The sequence below is a fragment of the Anneissia japonica genome, unplaced genomic scaffold, assembly GCF_011630105.1.
Source record: "Anneissia japonica isolate Jap-2015-1 unplaced genomic scaffold, ASM1163010v1 scaffold1826_len1998817_cov189, whole genome shotgun sequence".
NCBI lineage: Eukaryota > Metazoa > Echinodermata > Crinoidea > Comatulida > Comatulidae > Anneissia > Anneissia japonica.
The window spans coordinates 932,640-950,298 of NW_022742159.1; the positions used below are offsets into that span (position 1 = coordinate 932,640).

General features: G+C 35.7%; 2 protein-coding genes across 3 annotated transcripts; one reads left to right on the forward strand and one right to left on the reverse strand.

Moving 5' to 3' along the window:
- Positions 1–5,528: 5,528 nt before the first annotated feature.
- On the reverse strand, positions 5,529–9,653 carry LOC117119032 (breast carcinoma-amplified sequence 4-like). Of its 2 annotated transcripts, none has more exons than XM_033263841.1 (6): positions 9,518–9,653; positions 8,724–8,862; positions 8,262–8,333; positions 7,317–7,418; positions 6,091–6,216; positions 5,529–5,759 (listed from the first exon to the last, which is right to left on the reverse strand). In XM_033263841.1, exons 2-6 carry the CDS (start codon positions 8,835–8,837, stop codon positions 5,673–5,675), a joined length of 501 nt encoding a protein of 166 aa, XP_033119732.1. In that variant the 5' UTR covers positions 8,838–8,862; positions 9,518–9,653; the 3' UTR covers positions 5,529–5,672. The 2 variants fall into 2 exon arrangements, with proteins under 2 accessions (XP_033119732.1, XP_033119731.1); XM_033263840.1 differs by having other exon boundaries at positions 5,620–5,759; positions 9,567–9,627.
- A 145-nt stretch (positions 9,654–9,798) lies between these two features.
- On the forward strand, positions 9,799–17,533 carry LOC117118998 (ubiquitin-conjugating enzyme E2 25-like). Its single transcript, XM_033263774.1, has 9 exons — positions 9,799–9,879; positions 10,072–10,253; positions 11,273–11,389; positions 12,194–12,357; positions 12,865–12,953; positions 13,725–13,807; positions 14,574–14,748; positions 15,931–16,007; positions 16,320–17,533. Exons 2-9 carry the CDS (start codon positions 10,080–10,082, stop codon positions 16,458–16,460), a joined length of 1,020 nt encoding a protein of 339 aa, XP_033119665.1. The 5' UTR covers positions 9,799–9,879; positions 10,072–10,079; the 3' UTR covers positions 16,461–17,533.
- The last annotated feature ends 126 nt before the right edge of the window (positions 17,534–17,659 follow it).

Genomic DNA, 17,659 nt, shown 5'->3' on the forward strand with positions numbered 1-17,659 from the left:
AAAATCATTGAGGTATACTTACTATTTTTGAAACATTTCAATTGGGTTTCAAATAAGATAGGAAAGTAAGTGATGTTTAAAACGTCTGTAAAGGGTCTCTGAATGTTTCGATTTTATAGTCTCTAAAACATCCAGTGAGTTAGAAAATATGGGGCCAGTTTTTACCGACGGGCGCCACACCCGAAACCAAAACGTTCGCAAATGTTTTACACTTGTTTTTGCTGGAATATTCCCAATACATGATAGGCCGGAAACACGCATGTACATCATGTCTCGTTATGATCGTAATTAATGTGTACTCATGTACCTATTTTCCTAACACATGAGTGGCCACGTAGTAATAATACATTGATTTATGATCGCATTCATTTAAAATTATTTTCCAGTGTTTACATATTGGAATGGATGTTAACAGTATTTGATATCAAATACGTACCAGTATTACGGATCGTGTAGTTTTAATGAATGAAATAAAGGTGAAATGTTTGTTTATCATAAGGTTAGCGTAATCAAACCACTGAATTCTGTTACATTCTAATTTAAATTCAACATTATCGCGTAATGGTCCAATGTTGTTTTTTTTTGTTTTTGTTTTTTTTTTTGTTTTTCAATTGTGTCAACAAAAAAACCCGAAAAATTACATTGATATTTTTTCAGTAGTTACAAATGTGTTCACTTCAAAAACTATCTACTGGAGGCTTGTCGAAAGTGGCATTATGTAAAAATGTTCAGTATTTTGTAATTGTAAATGTTTATTTTTGTATACTGTAGTTCCATTCAGTTCCGTTTAGTTGGAGATGTTGATGTAATAAACAAACGAATCAATGTAAAGCAAAATAGTATTTTTAATTTTTTTTTTTTTCATTTTTATATAGAAAGTTGGACATTCATCGATCAAAATTTTAATATTAAAGCTTGTCTAATGTGTCACTGCACGAGTTGCCTATCGGTAATACAGGATAGTCTGTAATTTCAACTGCATTGCTAGGTAGCAGCATAGTTGCAGGTGGTAATAGAGTGGTCCTTGTATGTGAATGGTTTTGAAATTGCTTGGTTAGGAATGTAATCATGGCATCTTTCACTTGCTCCATTAATGTTTGAAAACTCCTTTAGATATCTAAAGTAGTCAGCCTAAAGGCGAAATGTACATAACTTTTTTAAATAATTAACTTTACTGTGGAATGACCAACCTCCTTGGATCGCCAAGCTTAAGCAGGGTTGAACTTCGACATTCTCTGAGAAGACCATACCACACAAAGTAAATTGTTTATCATACGATCCATCTATTTACCCCTGTACTAAAACAACATACTGTTCGATAAATCACTGCACTTTGAACTGGTTATCTTCTACTTGATATGCTCTACTTGGCAACACGTAGTAACTTCCGCAAACAAGGTCAAGGCTATCGCGATGTCATTTTGATAAATTACAGTACTACGTTTACTGCGGAAGCCCGAGTGCTGACAAGTCAACGATAATTTAAATACTATTAATTCGTATTTCTAATGATAGCAGTCCCAGAATATATGACAATTAAAATTTCTACCATGTCCTTTAATATATCAAATCAAATCTCAAATAAAGTTTATTTTCCATACAATCGTAATAAAATACCATACATAATATACAATTCTGACACTGAAATATGAGTATGAAAGGAAACTTATATGTGTTCTTAAGAACTTTAGGGCATAGCCACCTAAACGGAGTTGAAAAGGTAAACACACATGTTAATAATAATGAGTCCAGGTATGATTAATAATATGCCTACTGTATTAAGAAAAGTACCGTAATTAATACATAATACTGTACATTGTTCAGTATGACATGTCAGATATACTTTGTATCCAAAGATGGACTCAAGACAAGATGTACAGGAACGTTATGGTACCTTTCCACCACCCCAACCCAAAATAGATGCCATCTCACTTAATAATGTCACCCAACATCTTTATCCATATTTTCTTTTTAATTTTTGTTTTAAATACAGTATAGGAGACCAATCGTTTTGTTTAACGGCGTGACTTACTGCACCTCGGAATGTGACCAAGACAAGACGGTGTTTACCTCATCGATTCGACAATTTCTGTGTAGAAATAGAAATAAATTTACCATCTACTAAGTGTATTTTTTGTTCCCAAAGTTTTGGATTCAAATAGGAGTATATTTGCCATAGCATCTACCGAAGAGTAGTGCGTATCTACTTTAACCATAGAGAAAAATTGTTCTTTCTCTGTGCTCAGTTTTACATTTGTTGTCTACCTATCTTAATGTTTATGTACATGTTTATGTGGAATGAAATTAAATAAACCAAACCACAGATCCTATATATGGGGTCTGTGACTAAACAGTAAGAGATTCACCTCTTTGACACTCAAATGGTTTCCATATCTAATAATTTCTTACTGGAATTGCGAAATCCAGTTTCATTTCTTATACTAGGATATCAACTCCATAAAAATCTCGTTTAACAATAAATGAACTAATGCATAATTTTACAATAAATATCAAGGTTCGAGCAGCCAATTTTATTGTTTGCTAGCAGCCAGCCAACAAGACAATTATCCCGGAAAGAGGGAGAAGGCATCGTAATTTATCCGGAATTTGTGAAAGTAGTAAAGACTGAGGCCAATGTCGCGGAAAGACGAATTTAAACGATAATTTATATCAGAAAGATTGAATTCCAAGGTAATTTATCTTTCAAAAGACGGAATTCAAAGATAATTAAATAACAGATTCACGTAAATGAACATTTGAATAGTAAAACACGTATGTCATAATACAAACGTCCTTGCACAGACGTCATTTAGGCCTAATATAAATAAAAAGTGACGATGAGTGGTAATTTTTGCCAATGTGTGGAAGTCGCCAAATACAAGACAAGTACCACCTTTGTCTTGTTTGACCCGCATGGGATAAAAGGAGGCTTTGTTGCTTTGGTATGGCGAAACCATTCACAATTGTAAATCAGGTTCAACTGTACGCCCCTCCAAAAATTACTCGCGCCCCCCCCCCCCAAATGTCACTTGCAAGTAGTTAAAAATCACATAAAATCACCTTATTTTGAGCGTCCCTCAACTGATCATCGAGGGGCCCCCCCATTCACCCCCATCAGCACCCCCATTTCAAGACTTCTAGATACGCAAGCTGTATCTACCCACTGTAAGTTATGAAGCTTGGCCTTTGCTGTGATTTCAACTTCGGAAGAAGGCATGTTGGCGGTGTAATTTGTAAGTGAATTCTTTGTTAAAATCAAAAAGGATCCTAACCACAGATTTACAATTAATTTTTGATTACCTCCTGCTGCCTCTCCTGCTAAGTACAGTATAACCATTTTCTTCCTCCATGGTATAACCTCAATAGGCCCCGTATTTGTCACTTTTTTATTTTTTCTTTATCATTTTAGTAGATCTAGTTGTTAAGTTTAACCTTTTGTAAATGATCCTAATTTAAGTCATTCACTAAAATTATGATGTTTAACATTTGTTTTGATTCTGTTCAATTATTTTGTATGCTTTTTTTTGGACTCGCTTTCACAAGAGGTAGTTGTGTGCCACTGTTATAAAAGAGACGTTTTCAACTTATTATTATTATTATTATTATTGTATACTTATATAGCGCATATCAAACTTCTCTATGCGCTGAACATTATTACCCCGGATTACTGGATCAAGCACATATGGAACACACACTCAGGCCCCATAGGGGAATTCCATAATGTTGCAGCTGTATTCAGCGCAGGCTGTGTTTGAACCTACCAGGTACCCATTTTTACTCCTGGGTGGAGAGAGACAACCGCAGATAAAGTGCCTTGCCCAAGGACACAAGCGACTTGCACAGCGAGAGTTTTGATCCCCCGACCTCGAGGTTGGGAGTCCAAACCACAACCGATGCGCCAACCACTTCTACACTTCAACTTAAATTATTATTATCCATAAGGTTAACCAACCTCGTCCAAATACATTTAAATCTATGCTATTGTATTAATCCCTTGAATGACCCAAAGTGGTATTTGGCTCAGGGTGTATTTGCCACACCTTGAGGCCAAATACCAACGTTTGTTTGGTTTTGATTTTACTTTTGTGTTTGAACACTGACAAAGAAACTACAGTACACGCTTCAAAACGTAATGCATATTCGCCTCGATGGAGAACATTGTCTACAGAATTTATTATACGTATTTTATAGTGAATAAGCTAGTATACAAACATTGCAAAAATACTCCGCGACCGTTGAAAAAAAACGTCATCGTGTCAGAATGATATGTGGCCCAAGTCCTTGATACTACTGGAGGTAGTATTTCTAGCGTCGTTAAAAATATAATTTCATATCGGAACGTTTGGTATAATTTATTCACTTATTGGCTTATAGGCCTACATCTAAAATTATAAACACTTACAGTCATAAAGATTGGAGAAACGGAAGTGAGAGGCTTGAAAGGAGTGGTAGCCAAGATTAAAAGGTTACTTCTATGACGGTTTTTGGTAAGATCGACCCGGATTTCAACCTATCAATTACAATTACGAAATCCGTTCACGCCTTCACATACGGTCGGTGATGAATTGCTTATGTTGCAGGCCTATATTTAAATAAATTAGTTGAAATTTCAATAGAAGAAATCCTCACCACCTACCGGTAATCGATATTAATAAAAAAAATCTCTTTATTCTTTTTTCACGGACTATTTTAAGACTTTTGTAGTAAAAACGTGAAAATGAAAATTGATTTTGATGTGCGTTTGATTGGAAGCTAATCAAGGGCGGATCCAGAGATGTCTAAAGGGGGAGCCGAAAGTTGGACCGATTGAGATAACGCTACCCTAGGGAGTCCGGGGACATGCCCCTGCTAGACACCAGACGAAAATAACCTCTGAGGCATAGAGAAAGAAAATTTATTTTCTTTTTCTATGCTTTGGGCGATCAATTTTTTTCTTTCCTTTCTTTATTTTTTCTTTTTAACTTTCTACAAGGGGATGGGGTAGGGGAGCACCCTCTAAATCCGCACTGCAATAATAATGGAATGCATTTTTTCTTATGAACAATTAAAATTTCCTCCTCATATAAATCGACAAAAATATATGAATAATTAACTGTATAGGCCTCTTTTGATATTTATAGTGAAAAACTGGGAATGACCCCAGTGGCGGCTCTCAATGTCCGACAGAGGGGCCATCTAGAGGGTCAAAGAAAAAAAATTCTCACTGACGGAATACATGGCTTAGGATGGGAAAAAATCGTGCTTTTATTAGTAACAAACTTTGCTTGTATTGGAAAACAAATATTCTCATTTCCACAACCTTGGCGTAAAATTTGGATGAGGGTGGTCTTTCATGTTTGTCTGATGGGGGATATTTTCCTCCCTCACCTCCGCAGACGCCGTCATGAATGACCGTCAGTGATTTGCATAAACAATTTGAAACCTTCCCGATCTGCTCAAGACTTGGTCGATAGGTGGCTCACTACAACCTGGTTGTGATGTTTGTTTTCATTTTGTCCAGTATTGTATTTATTGGGTTCATTCATTGATTCATTTTAGCTTTTCATTCTTTATTCAGCCAAAAATGTAGTTCAGTAGGCCTAACAATTAGAAAACAGGACAGAATCATATATAATAGTATTAGGCCTATACTTTATTGGAAGATTAAAATTGTTGACCTATAACATCTGTAGTCATGATTCTACAAAGTAGTCTTTTGCACGGAAGATTTCTGGTTGAGTGTATTTCTTTACAGTTGTGTTTTTATGAGTTGATGATTTCTGTATAAAAAGAAAATAAAACAAGTAACAGAGCATTAAGTACATAAAGCAAACAAATAAATCAAAGTAAAAAACATAGGCCTAATCTACATCATAGAAATTATACATAAGAGTAATTAAACTGATTTTACTAATAACAATTGACCTTTCCAGAGCATCAATCAAACTGACTAATCAGGACAGAGCCAGGAATACGCGCATGTCCCACACGTGCACGTGTGTGCGTACCCTTTTACACTGTCGGTTGTAGGAACTTAGTAATAATATCCAAAAGGGCAGGCTTTAGAGGAAAGGTCCATAATAAAGGTGAACAGCAAATGTATGTTCTTACCTGTGAAAACAAAGGAATAGAATTTAAGAATCCTTTCAAAGTTTTCATCCCACCAAGATCTTTTTCTGCTTGATTCACTTGTTCTTCCATCATGGTAACATTTTCTTTAACTATTCCCACAAAAGCCTTCAATATAATAATTTCTCTTATGAATATTTTAAAATACTTCTACAATTGATTACAAAGCATAAGTGAGATACTTGTTCAATCATACCTGTGATTTGTCCATACATTAATATTGTGATATATAGTGAGCCCTCTATGGTGAAATAAATACAAATGAGTTCTCGCATCCTGGATATACATGTGTCTGTTTCCACTTTCTATTTTAACATGTACTGTATTCAACAACAATATATCAATATAAATCATGTGATATATGACATCATTAGTGTGATATGACATCATCATGCCATTACTGGAGTGATATGACATCATCATGATATTATTGGTGTGATATGATATCATTATGCCATTATTGGTGTGATGACATCATCATGGCATTAGGTATTGGTGTGATGCCATTTGGTGTGATATGACATCATCAGGCCTATCATCAAATCACACACTTGTATAGCATTTCATTCCAACAAGGCCTTGAAGCACATCACATTATTACCCAAGGTCATTGCATCAAGTGCGAACAGAGCGTAACACACCTAAGACTGTGCTTGTTATAGTTTTGTTGGTTAAAATGCTGATCCCAAAATTTTGAGTCCAACATCACTCTCCTCCTCCAGTCTCATACTTATATGTGGCAAAGACAAAGCCAAACCAGTCACTCATCGCAAAAACTGATTTTTACAAGGTTAAAAAGTAAAATAAGAGCTACACAATGGTAAAAAATAATTTAAATCCGACAGCTCATTATGAAGTTACAGGAGTTTAAACATAAATTGGTTTAAAGAACAATCTTTGAGAAATAAGCCTTTAAAGTCTATGATTTTGGGCATTTCTCAGACAGAAATCATTACAAAATCGTAAAAAAATGTTGTTTTAACATTGAAAATGAGGAAAATAAATGTATAGCATAATATATAGAGGTTAATTTAGTGCAATAAAATAAATTTCAACAATTTGACATTCCAGCATGTTTTGGCCATTATCTCCAAAACAGGATTTGTGACGAGTGACTAGTTGGCTTGTCTTTGCCACATATTTAGTTCACAGGGGACAAGATTACACTTTGTATACACTTGCTTTCAATTAAATAAAAATTATCTAACCTCTAATTGATCAATTTGTTTAAATAATTCTTGCATTTGGTTCATTTTCGCTGTGATTTCTGGAAGACAGTGGTTGAGTGACAACGAAGCCTCTGAACGAATCTACGAAAAGGAAGTACAATGAAAACAGAACAGTTACTATATTAGAAGCAAGAGCCATTTATCACGTCAACAGTTAAGTTATATGAATGATGTTTGACCTAACTGATGTGTTATCGTACTGAATGCTCAGTATGTTCCCAAATGCATGTGAAAACAAATTTTGCAAGCGATTCAGGTGGGAATCGAACCCATGATCTCCAGATAACTAGCCTGGTGTCTTAACCACTTGACCACTGAGCTTGCGCTCGGTGGTTAGTGATGAATCTGATATCCAAGTAGCAACGGGTACTGCAATGCTATTCTGATGTTGTTTTTTGAGTCTGGAAAAAATTATGAATGATGTTTGCCCTACCTGACGTGTTATTGCTCAGTACTTTCCCAAATTCTTGCGAAAAAATTTTTAGTTGAAGTTATCGTTTACTTAATAATGAAATTAGAGTATTTGTATAGTGCCTGTTAGAAGAATATTATTTGTGACTGGCATTAAATATTTTATAAGAATTATTGATTAAAGAGGTTAAGATTTATGGAGGGTCTTGAATGCATCAGCATCAGAAGTTTTATTATGGCTATCTCTTTTCTCATACTTGGCCCCACCAAGGTTCATACATAACTACTTAGGGTGGAGCTACAATTACTAGGCCAGAGAAGAAATTTTTTTTTAACCCTGTCAGCTTAATGCTGGTGTGGGTGGGGTGGTGGTATGTGGTGACTTAGCTCACTTTTAAACTACCCACCGATTTTATCTGATAGAACTCGTCGTCGTCGTTACTATCACTGTCATTGTCTTTGCCATCATTGACATCATCATCATTATTAGCAATCACCTTGCATAAAACTTACAATATCAACAACAGCACAAAACTCATCAAGTTTGGTGAGCATTTCTTCAATTTTCTCTTCAACTGCTTGCTTCTGTGGGGATAAGAATCTCACAATTTACACACGTTAAAAAAAAACAAAAAAAAACATGCTTTAATTAAAGATGGAGAGGATTGAAGCTCTAGATTGGTGCTTAAGATGTTCCCCATGCGCTGTACCTTATTTTAAATTATTTATTTACAAACAACAGACATAATTGATTAATGTTCCTGGTGCTAATTGGTGGAGCTGGCCTGATCCTAATCTTGAACTTCAGACTGACTTTGGCATGTTGGAATAATCATCATTTCCTTGATTCATGTGTACTATTAAGTGATACTGTAAAGTGGTGGGTTATCCACTATTGGGTGAAATTTGAAATAAAATAAATTGTCACATATGTAGTAAAACTTTGATATGAATCTGAAACTATTAGCATCTTACCTCTTTTAGGGGATCTGTTATGAAGAATTGAGAATAATCATGTGCGGTTTCCTCAATAATCTCTTCGGTGGACAGTGTCTCGTTTTTCTTCTTTACTTCTTTTTCTTCAGCCATACTGACTACTTGCTGCTGTCACTTCCTTTAATTTTCAATTATCAATTCAATACTTATTCAGCCACAAAATGCAAGGAGTTAATTAATATCAGTAAAGTTGAGGAGCATGCATGTGAGCACCTCCCAAAACTTCTCACGGGTCTTAATAAAGAAGTTTATTTACCAAGAGGCCTGACATTACAATATTTTGATTCACATAGTCTAGAAGAATGTAGGCATTAAATACAAGCTGATAAAAGATCAGTTGAAGAAGAGTGGTTCGGGCACGTCTGGTGTAAAATCTTTGATTGCGATCCACCCAATCACACGCGCGTATATCGAATCCCGTGAAACAGAGTTGGCGAAACTCTCTCTTTACGGCTCTGCTGTTCCGACTTTCATAATTTAGAGGTCAATCCAACTAGTGTGACCGACCCAGAATTTCGAGCCTGGCTTGAAATCTCACCCGCGGTGAGTCAAGCCAGGCTTGAGACGCTAGTGTGACCGTTGTGCCAGCCTTCTGTCTGCTAGTCCTATCCTACGTAGCCTAGGCTAGATTAGTTGACCTTGTTGTAGCATAAGCCTTCCTTAGTATTCCATTTGGATAGTATTTTGCAAGTGTATACATGAACAAGTTACATATACTTGTGCTAAATATTATAATAAAACATGCTATAGGCCTATATATCACTATTACTTACATACAACAAAGCAAACCAATAACAGCTATTAAAAAATGTTTTTTCCAACCTGCAAGTAGTAGGCGGAACCACCAGTACATTTCCAAAACATAAACATTACAGAAATAAAACTAAAAATCCGATTAACTTATTAAAACATCTTTTTATACAACTTAATTTACAAAAATATATTTTTAAAGAAATTTTAAATTTATTTTATCCCATGAAATATTTTACCACCGATTTCATTGCGTAGGCATACAGAAAGAGCAATTTAATTAGTTTTAGAATAGAATTTGTTGGACAAATCATGTGCGCCTTGTCGAGGGGATTTCCCATCAGAACAACCATCATCACATGACGCCCACAACAACATCAAATCCGTAGGTCACCATATAGGCTAGGCATAGCTAGGATTAAAGTTGGCAGGCCAAGCTAGTCTCTGTCTGGCTAGGCTGCGTCTGGCTGTTCCTACCACTCTAGACTAGATGTAAGCAGTTTGGAGGGCTATATTCTTTCAAGAACATTTTGAAAATTTGTATAGTCTTCAAGTATTTTAAATTATTTTATTGCAGCCAGCATCATGGATGAGTATAGGGAGGAAGCTGAGAAGTGGATAAAGTCCTCAGAACCTATGTTTATTCTTAGTAAAGTTAGTGAAGAATCAAGAGAACTCATTTTTGATGCAGCAGAATCAAATTCTTCAATCAGTTTTAGGATTGTTTGTCCCACATCTGATAATGAAACAGAAAACTTTGTAAGTATTTAAATCAACCTTTCTCTCTCTCTCTCCCCTTTTCAGTCCAATGGCGCAAATTGCGCTGTGCTGGCTGCTGCACACCAGCACTCTTGATCACTGCCTCTTCTTCGTCTTCCCTCGACAGACCCCTGTATTATTTCTTTGTCAAAGCCTCCATGGCATGACAGAAGAACCGCATTTTTCTGGTCATCTCTTACTTTTCATCATTGGAGATTTTATTTTGTCTAGCATCCAACAGTTTAGTTTTTCTTGCAGCCCAGGGGACTCACTGTAACTCACCAACTTATGCAAACAAATATATACGTTATCTTCCAAGTGGACTATAATTTTGATCCGATATTTCTTCTTTATGCTTGTTAAAATGTAAACATGCTGCACCCTCAAACTATCTAGATTGTCTGTGAGGCAATTGACATATTCACAAAATAATTGAATATTTGCATGCAACTAATGCCAAATGAAAAATGTTATTTTCTCATCCTTGATTGATATAAATATTAATATTTTACTGGTGCCAGATGTTTGGAGATATGACGGGATTCCATGACACCAAGACATGACGATGCATCTTTTTTACCGATGATCCATGTACTTAAACTATTGCTGATGGGTGGCAAACAGGCTTAGGTCGTCAAAGCACTTGCACACACTTGGCTGATGCAAGTCCTTGGCCTTACTAAGGCGAGATTTTTATTATATCTTGTTTTTTTAAAGATTGTCAGAGGAGGGCAGAATAAAAAAATAAAAATAAAATTTTGTTTTCTTATTTGGCAAATAGTTTTACCAAAAACAGAGTCTATAAAATTTATTTTGTTATTTTTTTAAATGTGTTTCTTCTTAAAAGGTCCTGCTCAGCCAAATTGGTACAACAAAAATGCTGATGAATGTCCCGGAGCCCCCTAACCTCTAGGGCGCCTGGTTTTAACCAGTGATGGCTCATAGTTGTGCACACTGATAATGTACTTATACCCTAAGTTAATTTTAGGAACTGCAGTATTATTTATTGTATTTCACAGGCTGTCGCAAGTGATGATGAGAAGACTCAACTACACCTGTTTGAAGTTAATGATTATCTGATGAAAAAGAGAACTTTGTTGCAAATTTTGGATATGATCAAGATAGTCGTATGTCCTGTACGTTAAAATAATTAACGATGATCATTAACTTTCTTGCTACAGTACTTTCTTATACCGCATTATTTCCCTTTCCAGTCTGGTCAGTAATATCTTAAAGTCAGGCTCTGGAGGAAAACAAATTGTTGATATGTTGTACAACACAAGACACAAAATGCATATTTGACGAAAGACTCAGGAGAGGTTAATGAGATAAAGATTTTTGAATATTAAAAAACTGGGGGAAAAGGGGCGTAACCACCCTGTTTTCCACCTTGTCCCCCAGTTTTTAAATATTCAAAAATCTGTATCTCAGTAACAGCTCCCAAGTTTTTTGTCAAATATGCTTTTTGTGTCTTAGAAAATCAGTTGTACAATATATCAAAACAATTTTTCCTCTGGAACCTGACTGAATTTTAATTAGCTCCAGTGAGTGTTTCACCCCTTATTATATTTGAGAATAGTACAGTAGTTAATAAACCAAAATCAACTCATATTTAGGGAGTAGTAGGATTTACCTACCATTTACATCTTAAATACTACACTATGATCATTATAGTACTGTGAAAAAGGCCTATAATTTACTATTCAAAACATATAATATTAGACTTGTTATTACTGTTGTAATATTCATTCATTTATTCCCCCAATCCCCACTCACTCATTCACTAATTCATTCATTCATTCACTCATTCTTATATATTTAATAATTATTACAAAGACTATAACTCAAACTTGCCTTTATGGCTGGAATGCACCGTCAGAAATAATCACGTTTTAGCGGATTCTTTATTATTATTTTATTATTATCTGATTATTTTGCAGAAAGATGAAACTGAAATTAGTGATTGTGAAGAAGAGGATGATTGTGAAGAAGAGGATGCTGAGGAATCAGGAGAGGGATCTGAAGATGATTTTGTTGATGACAGTTTTCTTGAGGAGTCTGAAACAGTACAACAAGAGCTGCTCACTTCCCCAAGCAATCCATGGTAGGCCTACAGTATATCAATTTTAAAATTTTTTATTTTTTGAACTCTGTTTTTAAAGGATAGGACTGGAATTGGAAAGAAGGTGGCCATCATAGTTATCATGCTCCAGTTCTAATTTTAATTGTAAAAATATTCACCTTCAAAAAATACTTTCCTTTCCAGTTGGGTAATTTTCACAATTTATTATTAAAAAAACCTTAAATGTTATTAATGTTGTTGTTGTGTACTTATTCAGCAAGATGAATACATTGTCATTCGACAAAACACAAAATCTGTAGGGCAAAGAACCTAAATGAAACAAATAAACCTGAAGACAGAGGACGGTGAGCATGACCAATTGTGCTGCTGCGAACTAAACGCTTGCTCATGCGATTATCTGCACTTTTCATGTGCCGCGCTCAACCACTTTCTTTAGAGATCGCCCTCGCGAGCCCACTCAGCTGTAGATCCATCAGTTAATTGTTGTGAGAAAGGGTCACTATTAATTGTAAATATCTCATTTTTAAGTCATGTTGCAGATGATGATGATGATATAAAACTGGGTAAGAAGTATAGCTGTCAGCAACCTTCCCTAGCTGCCTCACGGCTTATGGCAGGTAAGAGGGCTAGAAATGATATGACATCATAGATTATGATTAAGACTTTCTTGTACCTTGTTTAGCAAACCTGCTGCCCGCCAATCATGATGATGAGATGTGATGAGTCGTGGGATTAGCCCAGAGTGGAAACTACCGAGCATGTTGCCTGCGTACACCCACGGTGATAGTGTTGCTGTTTTCGTTATTAACGCCAGTCCTTCATTGGAAAAAATTGACCCCCGCATTGATTAATTTTTTCAAATTAATAATTAATTAAATTTAAATCTTGAGTTTTTGGTAGTTTTGTTTAAAGCTTGAACTATGAAGAACTTTACAAGTAGTTAAGATACACCTCAGAAGTCGGTAAAGCTCATTTCTTGCCATCTAGGAATCAAATCCTGGATCCGCCTCTTCTTGTGTACAGAAAAAGGTCTCACAAATGCAACCCTGGTGTATGAACAAGGGGCTGCCTAAAAGCTTCTGTCAGGGTCCAGACTAAAACTATTGAACACAATTGCTAAGTTGTAAGGCGAGGAGATTTTGGTTTATGTTACAAACAAATTGTGCTGCTCTGAGACACAATTTGTTACTGCAATCAAAATAATTAGCAAATTGATATTTTTTTTTTTTAGTTTGAAAACCTTTTTCCTCCCACGGCACTTGCCTCATCATAAAGGCATCAGCCTTGTGCTGCATAACCTTTAAAAGTATTATTACTTTATAGGATCTATATTGGACTTTAAAAAAAACCTAGCAGTTGTGTTCAATTCTGTTATTATTTTTTGTTAGATTTTAAGCAGCTTAAGAAGTCAGCTAGAGAATCCAATTTTGGAATATGTGGAGGACCAAGAGATGACAACCTCTTTTTATGGGTTGAGTATTATATTTATCATTCATGACTACGTACGATTAACCATGATTACTTGCTATATTCCTCTTCGCTGTCTTCGTTCTTCATCTAAAAATCTCTTGACAGTTCTGTCTGGTAAAGGCAAAACAAAGACTTACGGTCTACGTGCCTTTTCTTTTCAAGCCCCCTTTACATGAAATTCCTTGCTACTTTCAGTTCACAATTCGTCTAATTTGCTTTCTTTTGAGAAAAATCTTAAAACTATTTATTACAGGAATGTAATAACTTGCCTTATTTTCTCAGCACCTTTGATAAGTTTTGACATGGCGCTTTATAAATATTTGTTATTATTATTATCATGAATAATAATAAATTAATAATATAGCTTGTTTATGAGGAAATCAATCAGAAAAAAAATTAAGGCTTATGATTCTCCCATTGTTACTTATGGACAATTTTTCCTTTCTTGTAATTTATTTCCAAGTATTGTTTACAATGATGTGATTTTTGTGTTAATTTTCTTATGTTCAAAAGGAAAAATAAACTTTGATTTGATTTGATAATAATAGTATATGATGCAGAAATAATAATAATCTTATGTTCATTTCTGAGTAAACAACACTGAGTAAAGAAACATCCAATTAAACGAACAAGAAATGATTTTAATGATAGATAAGATGTGCAGTGTGTATTTAACAATTTTATTTAGATGCCTTTGAAGCTCTTATAAAGTATATGTGAAAATACCATTATTTAAAGAATGAATTGATAAAAATATTTGTCCTCAGGATGTGCAATTAACAGATTTTGATAGCAAGTCTAAATTGGGTAGTGACCTAGCAAGGTATGCTAAGAAGTACAATGAGGAACCAGTGGTTAAGCTTGAGATGGAGTTCCCCAACACATACCCGATGGAGCCGCCATTCCTTAGGGTCCTCAAACCGAGGTTCAGAATGTTAACAGGTATGTATACAGTAAAGCTAAAGGGTGAGAGTGGTGTAATGCCTATGGGCTCTCGATTGGATTGGATGGGATTTGGATTTATTCGGTGTAAACACCAAGGATAGCCCATAAAAGTCTAGAAGAAAACTAGGACTTTCAGCGCACACACAATGGCTACCACCAGATTAGCTGACTGAGCTAAGCTCCTCTCAGGGGGAATCCCCAGTAACTTCCAGTCCAAAGGGGCCCTGGAGTGTGTGAAAATTGGGCAGTACACCGGGAGACAATCCCCTACTCTTTTCCGAAAAGTGTACTGTGTTCTTTAACGTGCGCATGGGCCATAAATGTACACGGGACCAACGGCTTAAACGTCTCATCCGAAAGACGGTGCACTATTGTAATTTGTATTTCAGCCCTCCAGCTGAAACACAGGGAGAGGCAGCGATGGGAATTGAACTGGCGACCTAGAGATCTCCACGGTTTAGCGCACACACATATTATTATATTAGGGAGCTTTTGATTGCACGTCGTCGGTTGGACGTAGAACGTAATGACGTCACTAAAAGTCATCTGCGCATGCGAGAACGTTAAGGTCACCTCGTCGAGTAGATTCTTGAACGCAATTTGGCCAAATCTACGTATGCAGAGAACGTGGGCCGCCAGGTAGGACAGTCACGCATGAGTGATTCCGTTCTAGCGTCACGTCGTCGCACAAATCGAAAGCTCCCTAATGTTTATAAAGCCGGGCACTCACTCCGTCCTACGACCGTCGACCGAAAAATCTAACTCCACTCCCAGTGAGCGCTAGGCGATGTGACGTCTGCTGATAGTCGGTGGCAGTCTGAACGGACTGTCATTAACGATGACCCGCTGCGTGCACGTCATGGCTTTTTGTTGTCCATGGAAACTTGTTGGCCGACCATGAAATATAGGTGTTTATAAGAATTTTCTAAAAAGAATTTTAATTATCCTGACAATAATTATGAATAATACTAAATTTATTTATCTTTTTCTGAATCTACGTGAATGTACAATTTTAAGCAGCTGTTATTTTTTGGATAATTGAAATCTGTTAGTTGTTGGAGACTACATTTGGTGATGAGTACCCCAATGGAAATAAGTGTATTTTAAAACTAATTTGCATATTTAAATTTCCTATTTTTACTATGTTCATATTAAAATCATGGTATTTGTAATCTTCAGGACATGTAACAATTGGTGGCAGTGTTTGTATGGAATTGCTGACTCGGTCTGGCTGGTCGCCTTCGAACGACATTGAGGTAAATTTTATCCTCATTTATTTTAAAGTATTGTAATTAATGCACGAGTGCAGAATGTAAAGGCACATTTTGTCACTCACACCACAAAGAAGACAAAGTAGTGTAGTGTAGTAGTAATAATTATTATTTATTTTATGCAAATTCCATTAGATATATGTTTAAATGCACTTTACAATAAAATAAACAAGAATACAAATTTACAATATAAAGAGAAAGTTAAATTCCCTACTCTTTTCCGAAGTGTGTGTTATGTGTTTTTAACATGCATTTATGGAGGGCTTAAATGACATTTAAAATTTATTTTTCTTAAAGAGTATTTTGGTGCAAGTGAGGGCTGAGATAATGTCCGACCCAAATGCTAGACTGGATGACAAAAATCCAAACGTAGAATACTCGGCAAGCGATGCGAGGAGTGCATTCAGACGAATGACACAGAAATATGGCTGGAATTAAGTGACCATCATTTTCGTGTGGACCATGAACCAGACTATGCAATAAACCGTGTGTCAGACACAATGTGTTACCTTGCACTACACCATGAATTGGTTTACATGTTGAAATGTGTGCAAATTAGATATTTAGCTAGGTACTTAAAATGGATCAGCAATGCTTGAGTGAAATAGGTGGAGAGTTGCTTTAATAAATTTTATGGTACAGTACTTGCATTAAACTTATTCACATAGGTTTTATTCATTGAGTCCACATGCTTAAGTGCTGCTGCTATTAATCAGCACAGGAGCAGGCAAGTCCACCAGGTACCCAATTATACTCTTGGTTATGGAGAGAAGCAATGCAGATAAGGTGCCTGGCTCAAGGACACAAGGTATCCATTGAGGTTGCTATGCATGTAGAAGTTTGGTCCAGCGGTCATGGTTATACTTCTTAGTCTTGAGGTCAGTGGTTCAGTTTTGCTTGTGTCCTTGGGCACGACATCCTATCCACGGTTGTCTCTCTCCATCCACAAATACAAATGGATACCTGGCGGATTTAAAGCTGCCACTTTATGTAATTCCCACATTCAGCTGTGATAAAAGTAGCGTAGATGGATAGAGGGCTTTTTTAACTTCTTAGAATGAGCCAATCCGCATCAGATAAAGGTAATTAGACACTGGCTTTAGCATTCGATCTGCTTTTTGTAATATCTCTGATTTGGCACTGTTATTATGGTACCGATTTCCTTATGGTGGGCATTGTATATAGACTTGTGTCCTAAAATGGATATCTGCTGACAGGATTTTTCAACTATTTATCAAGGTTTTTTGGAAGTGCATAGAAACGAATGTAACAATGCTTTATATAACAGCTTTTGTCCATTGTATTTAATATGGTCCAAGTGCAAGCAATATTTGTAAATAATATTCTTTATTTTATGAAGTACAACACTTTGGGTTTATTAATTCAATTTAACAGAGTTAACTGATATTTTACATGTTGTGTTAATGTCAAGAACATATTCAAACCTTAAGAGAAGGTACTCGTGTTTTTTTGTATAAAAGATTACATTAAATGATTATAGAAAAGAAAAATCTTTTGTGCTTTTTTATTTATACTGTATATCAATCCTCCCCCAATACTACAGTATTTGATGTGAGCAGTCTGTTATTTGACAAAAAAATGTATGCCTGTATAGAGTCATGATATTCCTATATAAA